This window comes from Chanos chanos, chromosome 15 (assembly GCF_902362185.1).
Source record: "Chanos chanos chromosome 15, fChaCha1.1, whole genome shotgun sequence".
NCBI classification, from domain to species: domain Eukaryota; kingdom Metazoa; phylum Chordata; class Actinopteri; order Gonorynchiformes; family Chanidae; genus Chanos; species Chanos chanos.
Genome location: NC_044509.1, coordinates 334,922 through 348,664, shown reverse-complemented (window position 1 = coordinate 348,664; position 13,743 = coordinate 334,922). Strand labels below are relative to the sequence as shown.

General features: G+C 43.6%; 1 protein-coding gene across 1 annotated transcript; it reads left to right on the top strand.

Annotated features, from left to right (window-relative positions):
• The first annotated feature begins 391 nt into the window (after nt 1-391).
• On the top strand, nt 392-6,338 carry prdx4 (peroxiredoxin 4). Its single transcript, XM_030792458.1, has 7 exons — nt 392-688; nt 1,486-1,603; nt 2,924-3,040; nt 3,520-3,642; nt 4,724-4,854; nt 5,646-5,680; nt 6,201-6,338. The coding sequence occupies exons 1-7, from the start codon at nt 478-480 to the stop codon at nt 6,249-6,251; spliced, it is 786 nt and encodes a 261-aa protein (XP_030648318.1). The 5' UTR covers nt 392-477; the 3' UTR covers nt 6,252-6,338.
• The last annotated feature ends 7,405 nt before the right edge of the window (nt 6,339-13,743 follow it).

The window sequence follows — 13,743 nt, the reverse complement described above, 5'->3', positions numbered from 1 at the left end:
TTCATTTAAAATCAGCTATATGTTTCCTCAATTTCCTCTTCAGTATCACAGAATTCATAGCCATTAGAGCACATGATTAGCTTTTAATCGGGAAGGTCTGGTATTCACTGAGTGATAAATTAACGTCTCAAAAGTGTAAAACATGTGGTTTTGAAATCCAGTGACGAATCTTAATGTGTGCACTTTTAAGTTTCTTTTTCTAATTCTTGTCCCGTAGAAATTGCAAATTCCCTCCTGTGCTCTGTACGCGCCACGCAGACAAACGAGCGTCATCTTAATAACAGATTTTAAAGTCATGGGTGTGCACTACAAGCGTCGTCATTGGCGGAAAGCACGTGAGGATAGGCGAACTTGAGTCCATCCATATGACTTCAGGTTCGTAGCATTACAGGACTGCTCAGCGCCGAGAGGAAAGGAAGCTACAGTGAGAGACTTGGCTGTGGGTCTTGCTCTACGTGCCGATTGCAAGTCTCCTTAATGGACGTTTGGCTATTCAGACCAAAAATGACAAAAGAACTCATCAGTGTGGTTTGTATTATATCTCTGTTCCTGGATTCGATAACAGGAGACGGTGCGAATGGAAAGAAAGAACAAGAGTGTTACAACTACGCTGGGGGACACGTCTATCCTGGCGAAGCCTTTCGTGTGCCTGTGTCCGATCATTCCTTACACCTCAGCAAAGCCAAAAGTTAGTGAAGATTTGGTTATTTACACACTGGGGTAGATGCATTATGAGAACAGATACTTTCAAATGCAGTTTTCACAGGTTAGGAATTGATTTTGAGCAGACATGTGCATACATATCTTCTCCCGACAGCTGTCAACGTTTGCTAGTTTAGTTAGCATAACTGACGAAGCCAAGTGATCTGGCGATTGTGGCAAGCTAACCTGGATAATTAGCCAGCTAAATCATAACCTAAACCTCCAGATTGTCTCTGCAAACGAAGCGTGTCGTTGTCATTATTATTGATGTTTTTGCACAGTTCTGCAAATGCAGAGCCTTTACAAAAATTTTATTCACAAAGAAATATCCGTGGCATAATTAGTAATGAACTTGGCGATGTGAACAAACGAACATTGCAACGTTAGTGTGATTCTGTGGTGTAAAACGTGTCTTTTACCGCTTGTTATCGTTACACTGCTTTGATCTGACTCTACATTTGGGACACGTCATTGATATCAAACTCTGACCTTAAAGGAGGAAACGACAAGAAACTCGCCAGTAAAAAGTTGGCAAGAGATAAGAGATACGAGCGTCCCTTACATTGTTCCCATACAAAACGAGACTTAAGGAAACTGGCTGTTCAACTCGAACTCATTTAAATTAATTAAATCTATTCATGCACACTGAGGGTATGTTTAGTAATAGAGCGAAATCGTATGCAATACTAGGAATGCTTACTGTATAATTGTATTAATATCCTACTGTTTCCGTGTGATTGCCGTGCTAATGATTGTTGTAATACTTATGTCGGTTTGTTGTAGTTTCCAAGCCAGCTCCGCACTGGGAGGGAACAGCGGTGATCGAAGGGGAGTTTAAGGAGCTGAAGTTGTCTGATTACAGAGGGAAATATCTCGTGTTTTTCTTCTACCCATTGGACTTGTGAGTACGAGTTTTGACCTCACTTCTTTTCACCTTGGCCTTTACACATGAACACAGCTCTAAAGCATCAGGTGTGATGCATTCCATGGGCTCTGATGTGAGTTGGTATCAGTATGAGAGCCAGCTGTACCCAGCCATAGGGTTATCAGCTGTTAGAATTTTGAGGATGTCTGTCAGAGCCTGTGAAGTGTGTTGGATCCATGTGTGCAGACTCACTGTAGGGTAAGAACATCATGGTGAATAGAGAACTGGTGTTTTTCTTCTTACTGACAGGCTGGGGTTTGGTCATGTATTAAAATGTGTATGGGGTTAAGGAATAATATATCAGTGTTTAGATTTAGGATATTTTTCTTTATCCTTTATGATATGATTTTGGGGTTTGTACACTTGTGGTCCGGTATCTGCAGTGAAGTACAGAATCGTAAAATATTTCTGTTTGTTTAATATCACTCAGGAAACAGAGGGTTGCCTTTGGGAGTAGAAAGGCTCTGGTGTGTTTGTAATAAAACTTACAGATAAAAAGACAACAGCATTTTGTGATTCTGCAGATGTGTGTGTGTGTGCGCGCGTGTGTGAGTGTGCGTGTGTGTGTGTGCGCGTGTGTGTATGTGTGAGTGTGAGTGTGCGTGTGTGTGTGTGCGCGTGTGTGTGTGCGTGTGTGTGTGTGCGCGTGTGTGTATGTGTGAGTGTGAGTGTGTGTGTGTGTGCGCGTGTGTATGTGTGAGTGTGCGTGTGTGTGTGTGCGCGTGTGTGTATGTGTGAGTGTGAGTGTGCGTGTGTGTGTGGTGTGTGTGTGTGCGCGCGTGTGTGTGTGTGTGTGTGTGTGTGTTGGTCCCCATGCACCTCACTGTGTGTGTGTGTGTGTAAGTGTGAGTGTGTGTATGTGTGAGTGTGAGTGTGTGTGTGTGTGTGCGCGTGTGTGTATGTGTGAGTGTGAGTGTGCGCGCGTGTGTGAGTGTGCGCGCGTGTGTGAGTGTGCGTGTGTGTGTGGTGTGTGTGTGTGCGCGTGTGTGAGTGTGTGTGTGTGCGCGTGTGTATGTGTGAGTGTGCGTGTGTGTGTGTGTGCGCGTGTGTGAGTGTGTGTGTGTGCGCGTGTGTATGTGTGAGTGTGCGTGTGTGTGTGTGTGTGTGTGCGCGTGTGTGTATGTGTGAGTGTGTGTGTGTGCGCGTATGTATGTGTGAGTGTGTGTGTGTGTGTGCGCGTGTGTGTGTGTGTGAGTGTGAGTGTGTGTGTGTGTGTGTGCGCGTGTGTGTATGTGTGAGTGTGAGTGTGTGTGTGTGTGTGTGGTGATGTAATGCTTTGTCCTTTTTGATCTGCAGCACGTTTGTGTGTCCGACTGAGATCATTGCATTCAGTGATCGTATTCAGGAGTTCCGTTCCATCAACGCTGAAGTCGTCGCGTGCTCAGTTGACTCCCAGTTCACACACTTGGCCTGGTAAGGTTCTGTTATGCCCTCTGACCTGGCCCAGTAAGGTTCTGTTTCCCTCTCTGACCTGGCCCAGTAAGGCTTCGGTCTGGTTAGGCTCTCCCATTCTCATTTATGGGTATAAATCATGAGGGAGGATGTCACAGTGAGTGTGTGTGTGTGAGTGTGTAATAGAGACAGGGATGGAGATGTGTGAGAGAGAGAGAGGCAGGGAGGTGTGAGTGTGTGTGTTTGTGTGTGTGAGAGAGAGAGAGAGAAAAGGAGGGAGGGGTGTGTGTGTTTGTTTGTGACAGAGAGAGAAGGTGGGAGGAAGGTGTGTGAGTGTGAGAGAGAGGGAGGGAGGTGTGAGTGTGAGAGGGAGAGAGAGAGAGAGAGAGGGAGGGAGGTGTGAGTGTGAGAGGGAGAGAGAGAGAGAGAGGGAGGGAGGTGTGTGTGTGTGAGTATGCAGAGGATATGATGTACCAGTGTTTGTGTGATGTTGTTTTCAGGATAAACACACCCAGGAAGCAAGGTGGTCTAGGACCAATGAAAATCCCTCTTCTCTCTGACCTCACACACCAGATCTCTAAGGACTACGGTGTCTTCTTGGAAGACCAGGGACATACACTGAGGTACACACAAACTCACAAAAGATACTTAATATACAAAAAGACAGACACACAGACAGTGTGGGGTGAGGGGAGGTCTGATAGACAGACAGACAGTGTGGGGGTGAGGGGAGGTCTGACAGACACACAGACAGACAGTGTGGGGTGAGGGGAGGCCTGGCAGACAGACAGATAGACAGTGTGGGGTGAGGGGAGGCCTGACAGACAGACAGACAGTGTGGGGTGAGGGGAGGCCTGACAGACAGACAGACAGTGTGGGGTGAGGGGAGGCCTGACAGACAGACAGACAGTGTGGGGTGAGGGGAGGCCTGACAGACAGACAGACAGTGTGGGGTGAGGGGAGGCCTGACAGACAGACAGTCCGACAGACAGTGTGGGGTGAGGGGAGGCCTGACAGACAGACAGTCCGACAGACAGTGTGGGGTGAGGGGAGGCCTGACAGACAGACAGACAGTGTGGGGTGAGGGGAGGCCTGACAGACAGACAGACAGACAGTGTGGTGTGAGGGGAGGTCTGACAGTCAGTGTTGGGTGAGGGTTGACCAGAGAGACGGTATGGGATGAGTGGAGGTCAGACAGACCGACAGACAGAAAGTGTTGGGTGAGTGGAGGTCAGACAGACAGATCGACAGACAGTGAGGGATGATCTGACAGACACACAGACAGTGAGGGATGATCTGACAGACAGACAGACAGTATGGGATGAGTTGAGGTCAGACAGTGTGGGGTGAGGGGAGGTCTGACAGACAGACAGACAGTGTGGGGTGAGGGGTGATCTGACACACAGACAGACAGTGTGGGGTGAGGGGAGGTCTGACAGACAGACAGACAGACAGACAGTGAGGGATGATCTGACAGACAGACAGACAGTGAGGGGTGAGGGGTGATCTGACAGACAGATATACAGACAGTGTGGGGTGAGGGGAGGTCTGACAGACAGACAGACAGTGTGGGGTGAGGGGAGGTCTGACACACAGACAGACAGTGTGGGGTGAGGGGAGGTCTGACACACAGACAGACAGTGTGGGGTGAGGGGAGGTCTGACACACAGACAGACTGAGAGAATTGCCTCTCCTCCTCCCCAGGGGTCTGTTTATCATCGACGATAAAGGAGTCCTGAGACAGATCACCATGAATGATCTCCCTGTCGGACGCTCCGTGGATGAGACACTCAGACTCGTACAAGCCTTCCAGTACACTGACAAACACGGAGAGGGTAACAAACACATACACACGCACACTCACACTGTACACTCACACTGTACACCCACACCACACACACTATACACTCACACTGTACACCAACACCACACACACTACACACACTATATACTCACACTGTACACCCACACCACACACACTACACACACTATATACTCACACTGTACACCCACACCACACACACCACACACTCACACTGTACACCCACACCACACACACTATACACTCACAGTGTACACGCACACTACACACTGTACACTCACACTACAGACACTGTACACTCACACTACAGACACTGTACACTCACACTACACACACTGTACACTCACACTACACACACTGTACACGCACACTCACACTGTACACGCACACTCACACTGTACACTCACACTACACACACTGTACACTCACACTACACACACTGTACACGCACACTCACACTACACACTCACACTACACACACTGTACACTCACACTACACACACTGTACACGCACACTCACACTGTACACCCACACTGCACACACTATACACTCACACTGTACACCAACACCACACACACTACACACACTATACACTCACACTGTACACCCACACCACACACACTATACACTCACACTGTACACCCACACCACACACACTACACACTCACACTGTACACCCACACTACACACACTATACACTCACACCAACCAACGCATTTACACATGTGTAATTTTGATCTGTGATACGCTTCTGTTTGTGAGGTAATAATGTATCAAAATTGCTCTTGTCTCTCTGACCGTAGTGTGTCCAGCAGGATGGAAACCAGGCAGTGACACGGTGAGTGTGTGTGTGTGTGCGTGCATGTGCGTGTTTGTGTGCGTGTGAGTGTGTGTGTGTGTGCGTGCGTGCATGTGCGTGTTTGCGTTTGTGTGCGTGTGAGTGTGTGCGTCTGTGGGTATGCGTGTGTGTCTGTGTGTGTGCATCTGTGGGTGTGGGTGGGTTTGTGTGTGTGCGTGTGAGTGTGTGTGTTTGTGTGTGCATTTGTGGGTGTGTGTGTGCGTCTGTGTGAGTGTGTGTGCGGCTGTGGGTGTGTGCATGTGCATGTGCGTGTTTGTGTGAGTGTGTGCATCTGTGTGTGTGTGTGTGTCTGTGTGTGTTATTTGGTCAGTTTTTACTGGGCACAGCTTGATTTTCATTTTATGCAGATATAAAAATGAGCGTAAGACATATTCAGAAGATTACACTGTCTCTGATCAAGGTTAACCTAGCAAACAGTGTAAGAGAAGGTGACGTGCGTCTGTGTGTTTGCTCAGGTTCAGATTTTGTCTGACTCTCACCATCTCACATGTCTCTACAGATAATCCCAGACCCCGCAGGCAAGCTGAAGTACTTTGACAAGCTGAATTAGCATTCATCACTACACCCAAGAGGAACATGCCCGCAACTGAGCAATATGTGTGTGAAATTAAATTAGCCAATAAAGGTTTTGATAACACTTTTGTCCAGAGCCTCATAAATATCAGAAAAAGTGCACTGCGTAAAACAACACTGCCATTCAGAATAACTGCATTTTGAGAAACTACACAGTCTCTTTTAGGAAAACTACACTGTGGAAAAACTACACTTGAAAACTATCTGTTTATGAGCCAGCAGGTGAGAGGAATCAATGGGACATGTGTGGAGGGACACACACACTCACGCACGCACACTCACGCACACACGCACACACACACACACACTCACTCACGCACACACGCACACACACACACACACACACACACACACATACACATACACACACACGCACACACATCCCTGAACGTGCTGGACTGGCGCAGGGACACGCGATGCGGGGGCCTAGTGGAGAAAGAGTTAGAAAGATAACCAGGTGTGGTCTTGTCTGAGTGAACATCTAGAGCAAATTCCTCCTCTAATTTTCATTACATCCACAGTGTGTGTGTGTCTGTGTGTGTTACTGCTTTCAGTCTGATCTGAGATCAGGGATGACATAAGACCAGACACTCGCTGCAAGTCCAGCAGCATATATATTATGGTTCTGATAACTATACACTCAGCCTGAGTCACACCACATGATCACAGGAAATGATTATGTTGTCACAAGCTCTAATCTATAATACTAAATTTTCTCCTAACACCCTTAGTTTACCTAATTTTGCCTCCTTTGAGCTGCTCTCCCTGAAGCAATCCAGTACTGCCTCATTTTTTCTCATATCAGTGCTCTATCGTCCCCCGGAGCCCTATAGTCAATTTCTAAATGAGTTCTCTGAATTTATCTCCGTTATTCTAACTAGAATGGATAAAATCCTGATACCGGGGGACTTTAATATCCACATCGATAACAGTTCTGATTCTCTTAATAAAGCTTTTACAGCTATCATACACACTCTTGGCTTTAACCAATATGTCCACGAACCCACTCATTTCAGTGGCAACAATTAAGTTCTTATTCTCACTCGGGGACTAGCTGTCTCTCACGTAGTCATCTCTCTCTCCTCTGCTGCCCTCTCAGATCATTTTCTTATATCGCTAGGTTTCCACACACCGAAACACCTTGCGAATTTTCAGCCAGCAATTCACCTAACTCAAACGGTCGAGTGCTTAAATGAAGGTCTACAGTGGTCTATCAGCCCTGACCAGATTAGTTTAGAGAGGTTTTTTGTTCCGTTCTGGCCTCGACTAAGTTCACGTAACATGAAAACAGCCCGTGGTGATGTAGATGTAGCAGTGAAATCCGTTGTTCTTTTATTTTCTCTAACTCCGGGGGTGAATTTCATCAAAACTACGCACAATTTTTTGTTGGTTTTATGTATATGTATACATGTACAGAAGTTACTTTGAGTGTTATCATTACTGGTAAAAGGTGCGCTGACCGTTGCTATGCAACCTGTGTTACAGCGGACGCTGTAAGGGGTGAAACATCCAGTCTATGAGACAGTTACACAATTCATTGTTACCTCTATTTTGTATATTATACTCTATGTATACCATCCATTGTGTTTCTACCTTTTCTCCATCATCTTCTTCTTCTTCGTCTTCTTCTTCTTCGTCTTCGTCTTCTTCGTCTTCTTCTTCTGGCTAGCGACTCTATGGCTGCCCCTAGAACCGTATGATAAAAAGCTGTGAAATTTGGCACACTGATTGGGGAAATTTGTAGTTAGTAGTTAGATTTTCTTTCTCAGATTTTCTTACCTATCCAGCACAATGACCGCTCTGAATTGGCTAACCTTGAGGCGTGTCTGTGCTATTAAGGGTTGGATGTCAAACGCTCTTCATACCTTTAAAACCAAACTAAAGACTGATCTATTTTCTCTAACTTATGGATAATATAATTTTGATATGACTTTGTTATGGACATGTAAAGCCCTTTTAGACTATAAATAGTGATATTAGGCCCTAAATAAACTTGTATTATTATTATTATTATTATAAGAGATGGGCTCAGCCCCTGTTCTCCAGAGCTTTATCAGAGAACCTCAGTTTTCTCCTTCTATGGGTCTCCATCATGGTTTCATTCTCATTATTGTAATTGGACACTGCCAACTGTCCCTCTCCTCACCACCTCCTCCCCTCTGTCTCCCTCACCACACTGCCGTTCACTCACTCGCACTCTTTTTCACCTCTCTTTCTTGCTACCATAATTCCTCACTCCTCACTAGTGTTGGGAGTAACGCATTACTGTAATTTCACTACTTTTGGCGGTAATGAGTAATGTAACTGATTACCTTTTCAAATTAATAACGCAATTAGAATTACTGAAATTTGAATGGTCTCGTTACTCGTTACTTTTGACTTGCGTGAGAATATTAAAGGACCGCTGCGGCCTATTCCCTTAGGTTTCCTGTTAATCTAACGCCACCCGACGTTACGGTGGCGCAATGAATGAGTGAATCAGTCAATCAACATTAGCCCACACAGTGGCCGACAGTTCGGGCAATATGTGAGCTTGCTGTCCTGGAAATATGGACATTATTTTTACGTCCTCGAGATGGACAAAAATATACTGGTGAGTGGTAGCCTGAGTGCAGTTGTGAGAACTTTATCCACATCAAAGAGTAGTCATTGTAATCTTCTAAAGCGCCTGGTACAACAACACGCCTCTACAAAGCTAACTGCGAAAGACCTCAGTGCTAGCGCAAAATAATATAGCTATGCATGCATTAATAAGAGAATTGAAACAAACATTTAGAAGTAACGCAAAAGTTACTTACCCTAGTAACTAATTACTTTTATAAGCAGTGATTGGTGAAGTAAATCAATTACTTTTGAAAGAAGTAACTAGTAACTGTAACTAATTACTAATTTTCAGTAACTTGCACAATACTGCCCCTCACTCTCATATTGAAGTGCTTTCAGACCACGGATGTTACTGTTGTTATTGCCGTTTGTGTTATATAAGGCACTAGATGGCGCTGTTGTAGCATTATTTTGTTCATGCACACAGACAGTAAATGTGCTAGCAGACAAATGTTTGTTACTAGGCCTTTGATAGTCCTCTCCAGCAGATGAATATGAAACTTAAGATGTTTCAGTTTAGAATGAAAATGACTTTAGTCACAAAGTTAAAAAAAGGTTAACAAGAAAAAGTGAAATGATATGAAGAGTATTCTCTGGTTGTGTAATTTTATATTTAGAGGAAGTTTTTACAACTGCCTCGCCACAGTTTTGGAAAATAAACTAAATGAAGAGTGAAGGGAACAGAGGTCTTCCTGAGTAGTCTTTTTTAGGTCTCTGAAGAGGAGCAGGTGTTTACACTGATATACAGTTAAATTTGAGACAGAGTGAATGTGTCAGCATGGTGGACAGGAGAGAGAGATGATATCAACATTGATATGAAAACATATACTACAGGATAAAGTGAAAAAATCCATTTGTGTGTGTGTTGAGCCACATTTGGGAAGCATCTCTCTGATCACTCTCATCACTCCGGCTTCCTGCTGCTGTATCTGTGCTTCAAACTTTTTTCAACTCAAACTCCTGATGCACAGTAATATTAATGTCATAGTAATATTAATGTCACAGTCATGTTGATGTCACAGTAATATTAATGTCACAGTCATGTTGATGTCATAGTAATATTAATGTCACAGTCATGTTGATGTCACAGTAATATTAATGTCACAGTCATGTTGATGTCATAGTAATATTAATGTCACAGTCATGTTGATGTCACAGTAATATTAATGTCACAGTCATGTTGATGTCATAGTAATATTAATGTCACAGTCATATGAATGTCACAGTAGCGTTAATGTCACAGTAATGATAGTGTCATGTAATATTACTGTCACAGTTATATTAATATTACAGTAATATTAATTTTTTTTTGGTTTTTATTCCATGGACTCGCCTATTTAGGGGCTAAGGCGGTGCCCTTTGCAGGTACTTTGGATGTGGGAGCGTAGCACTTTACCCTTGCTGACGTCAACTGTGGCTCCGTCAGGCTGGAACCCCCAACCTTCACATTTTAAAATGAGCGTGTAACCGCCAAGCCACAGTGGCTACATCACAGTAATGTTAATGTCACAGTAATATTAATGTCACAGTAATGTTAATGTTACAGTAATGTTAATGTTAATGTCACAGTAATGTTAATGTTACAGTAATGTTAATGTCACAATAATGTTAATGTTAATGTCACAGTAATGTTAATGTTAATGTCACAGTAATATTAATGTCACAGTAACGTTAATGTCACAGTAATATTAATGTCACAGTAATATTAATGTCACAGTAATGTTAATGTCACAGTAACGTTAATGTCACAGTAATATTAATGTCACAGTAATGTTAATGTCACAGTAATGTTAATGTTAATGTCACAGTAACGTTAATGTCACAGTAATGTTAATGTTAATGTCACAGTAATGTTAATGTCACAGTAACGTTAATGTCACAGTAATATTAATGTCACAGTAATGTTAATGTAGCAGAATGTTAATGTCACAGTAATGTTAATGTAGCAGAATGTTAATGTCACAGTAATGTTAATGTCACAGTAGCGCTAATGCCAAACACTCTTTCTGTCTTCATCACTCTCATACATACTCTCTCTTGACGCCACTGTCAGTCTGATGAGCAGTGTGTAACTGGATGTAAAGTTGTGTGTGTCACCAGCAGCATCCACTGCAGCCTTACTGAGAGTGAGAAAGTTACAGTGAGAATGAGATGTAGATTTAAGAGTGAGAACATGTGAATGGGACAATCCTGCTACAGATATCTGTGCTACTGTTCACAGAAATGTGGTGAGGGTTCAGTGTGCATGTGCTTGCGTGTGTTTTGGTGCAAGGGACTGTATGTATATGTGTGTATTGTGTATGTATTTATGGTTTCTTGGTGTGAAACAAACATTGGATGTACAGAAGCAGACAAACATTGACTGCACTCTCTGTGTGGATGTGGATTTAAGAATTTAAAAGAATTTTTGCATTAGTAGAAATCAGTAGAAAACTGGAAAATCACTATGGGTGAGGACTGTCATTTTAGTGAAAATACACACACACACACAACTACACAACTACATGACATCACACACACACCCACACGCAAACATTCCTGTTTACAGACCATCTGCCATAACAGCTCAGAGATACTATTTGCCCATCACATACAGGTACAGTGGTGCTTATTTTTCCACATGCCTACACTTGAAATTCAAGGAAAAAGCATATATGGTTTTACACGGTATTAATCACAGAAGCCTCCGTGAATTATTTAACATTTCAAGGAAATATTATTTCTGGGAAATGTCAGTCTGTCTTTGTACTTTATGCCCTTAGGCATGCAGCTGCATGGATGCCATACCAGACAAGTCACAAAACGCATCTCAAAGTCTGGGAGGGAGAAATTATGAACTCCATGCTTCAGCTCCCCTTAGCTCCCCAAACCCACAGTGAGTTTGTGTTTTTCTACAATACCGCTGATCCCAGAGCAGTGACTATCTGAATGTGATGTGTGCATAACCCCAGACCGATGTGAGGTGTGTACCCACGGGGGAATCATGTGTACTCCATGACTCAGATTATGTTACTCACAAATCGAAAATTAATAAGTAAGGCAAAAAGAATAAAAAAAGAAAACATTCACACTGTGGAAAGCAAAATTCAAAGATATCTCTGACATACTACAACTTATAAAGATAAAGGAAATGTCAAGGAGAATGTGGTTTTCGGGTTTAAAGCTGTTTATTCCTCAGAACTGGACGTCAGGTTGATGAATCTGGTGTTATGAGTGCAGTGTTTGTGCTGACTGTGTGACCTAAATTTTTAATAAAACAATGTGTGTATTATCATGTCATCTTAGTAGAGCCTCTTTGATATGAAAATATGGGACATGGTCATTTAAATTGAAAAGGGTTTAGAGTTGTCATGTGTTTGTGTATGGTGGTTGGGGCACAGAAGGTGGGTGATCATGCGTAAATGTAAATGCTGGTGTTTTGATGATAAATATACTTGATTTGGGGGTCATCCATTCTGTTACTGTACCTCAGCAGTCGCGTCTCCAGAGCAGCAGAGTGTAGCAGGTGAAAATTATACTGTTAATTATAAATCTCTTCATGAGACAGGTATACTGATTTTCACACAGGTAGGCTAACCCACTCAGAACATGGACTGAACATTTCAAACATTTCAAATTACCCCATGGATTCATTTAAACCTGACAGAAAGATTTGAAATGTCTCAACTAAGAGTTCACTGGTAAACCTAAGGACTTGAGGTTGAAGGTTCTAGCCTGAATGGGCACCATGTGAGTGAACAGGGTGTCATGGTAACAGATACAGTAACAGAGTGTTTCTGCATAACCTTGATCCGTGTACCATCAGGTTTAAGTTGTCATCTGTGATTTTGACATTTAATTCATGTAATACATGTCTGTTCTTCTTCACTTCTCCCTTTTCAATAGCAAACTGCTCTCTCTCTCTCTCTCTCTCTCTCTCTCTCTCTCTCCCTGGGCTGCATTCTTGCTAGTTGTGCTGTGTACTACTTCACCTGACCAGTGGATTCCACTGGTCCCAGTTTTTGTGAAGATCTCCTACAAATGAGGTAATCATTTCGTTTTGATGGTTCTGTTGGCTCTTTCAGTAAGATTTGATAGCGGATGGTAACTTATTGTGAATTTTTGCATCACTCCCCAGGTCTTACAGAAATTGGCCACGACTTGTCCGGTAAATTGGGGTCCACGGTCAGATATTAAGATCCGGGGAACACCTAGGCATGTAAGAACTTCATCCTTAAGAGTAGCAGTTATGCGCTCTGCCTTTTACTATCTTTCATTGGAAACGTCTCCACCCACTTTGTAAATAGTCCACCATGACCAGAAGGAAATGATCTTCTTTTTGTTTCAGGGAAATGGGCCCATGAGGTCCATGCCCAAGGTGTCCCCAGGTTCTTTTACTTCAGTGGATTGGAGAAATTCAGCAGGTTTCTGGTTATCAGGCTTATATTTTTGACAGGTAAGGCACCGTTGAATGTACTTCCACACATCCTTTTGAACTGAAGGCCACCAAGCTATGGCCTACTTAGTGTTGTTCCAGCCTGTTTTATTAATGCACTAGTCTCGGGATCTTCAACTTGTTCTTTAGCTATCTCCTCCAGAGAGATGGGAGGGTCCGCCAGGGTAGGAGACGTGTTTGCAACTATACATACTGCAGAACAGTCCGCTTGGACTACTGACCTGGACAGCGCATCTGGCACAATGTTCTGAAGACCCTTGCGATGGTGCACCTTTAACTGGAACTGCTGGAGGTGCAAAACCCAGCGAGTAAGACGTTAGGTTGGTTGAAAGGCCAAGTCAGAGCTGCATGGTCACTGTTTACATCAAAGTGTCTCCCTTCCAGATAATGCCCCCATTTTTCCACTGCCCAGATGTCAGCGAAGCATTCC

Excerpts from the sequence above, each read along its gene's own strand:
- prdx4 (XM_030792458.1), top strand. The coding sequence starts at position 478 with ATGGACGTTTGGCTATTCAGACCAAAAATGACAAAAGAACTCATCAGT. Across the intron at positions 4,855-5,645 it reads CACTGACAAACACGGAGAGG|TGTGTCCAGCAGGATGGAAA; the intron begins GTAACAAACACA and ends CTCTGACCGTAG. Across the intron at positions 5,681-6,200 it reads GGAAACCAGGCAGTGACACG|ATAATCCCAGACCCCGCAGG; the intron begins GTGAGTGTGTGT and ends ATGTCTCTACAG.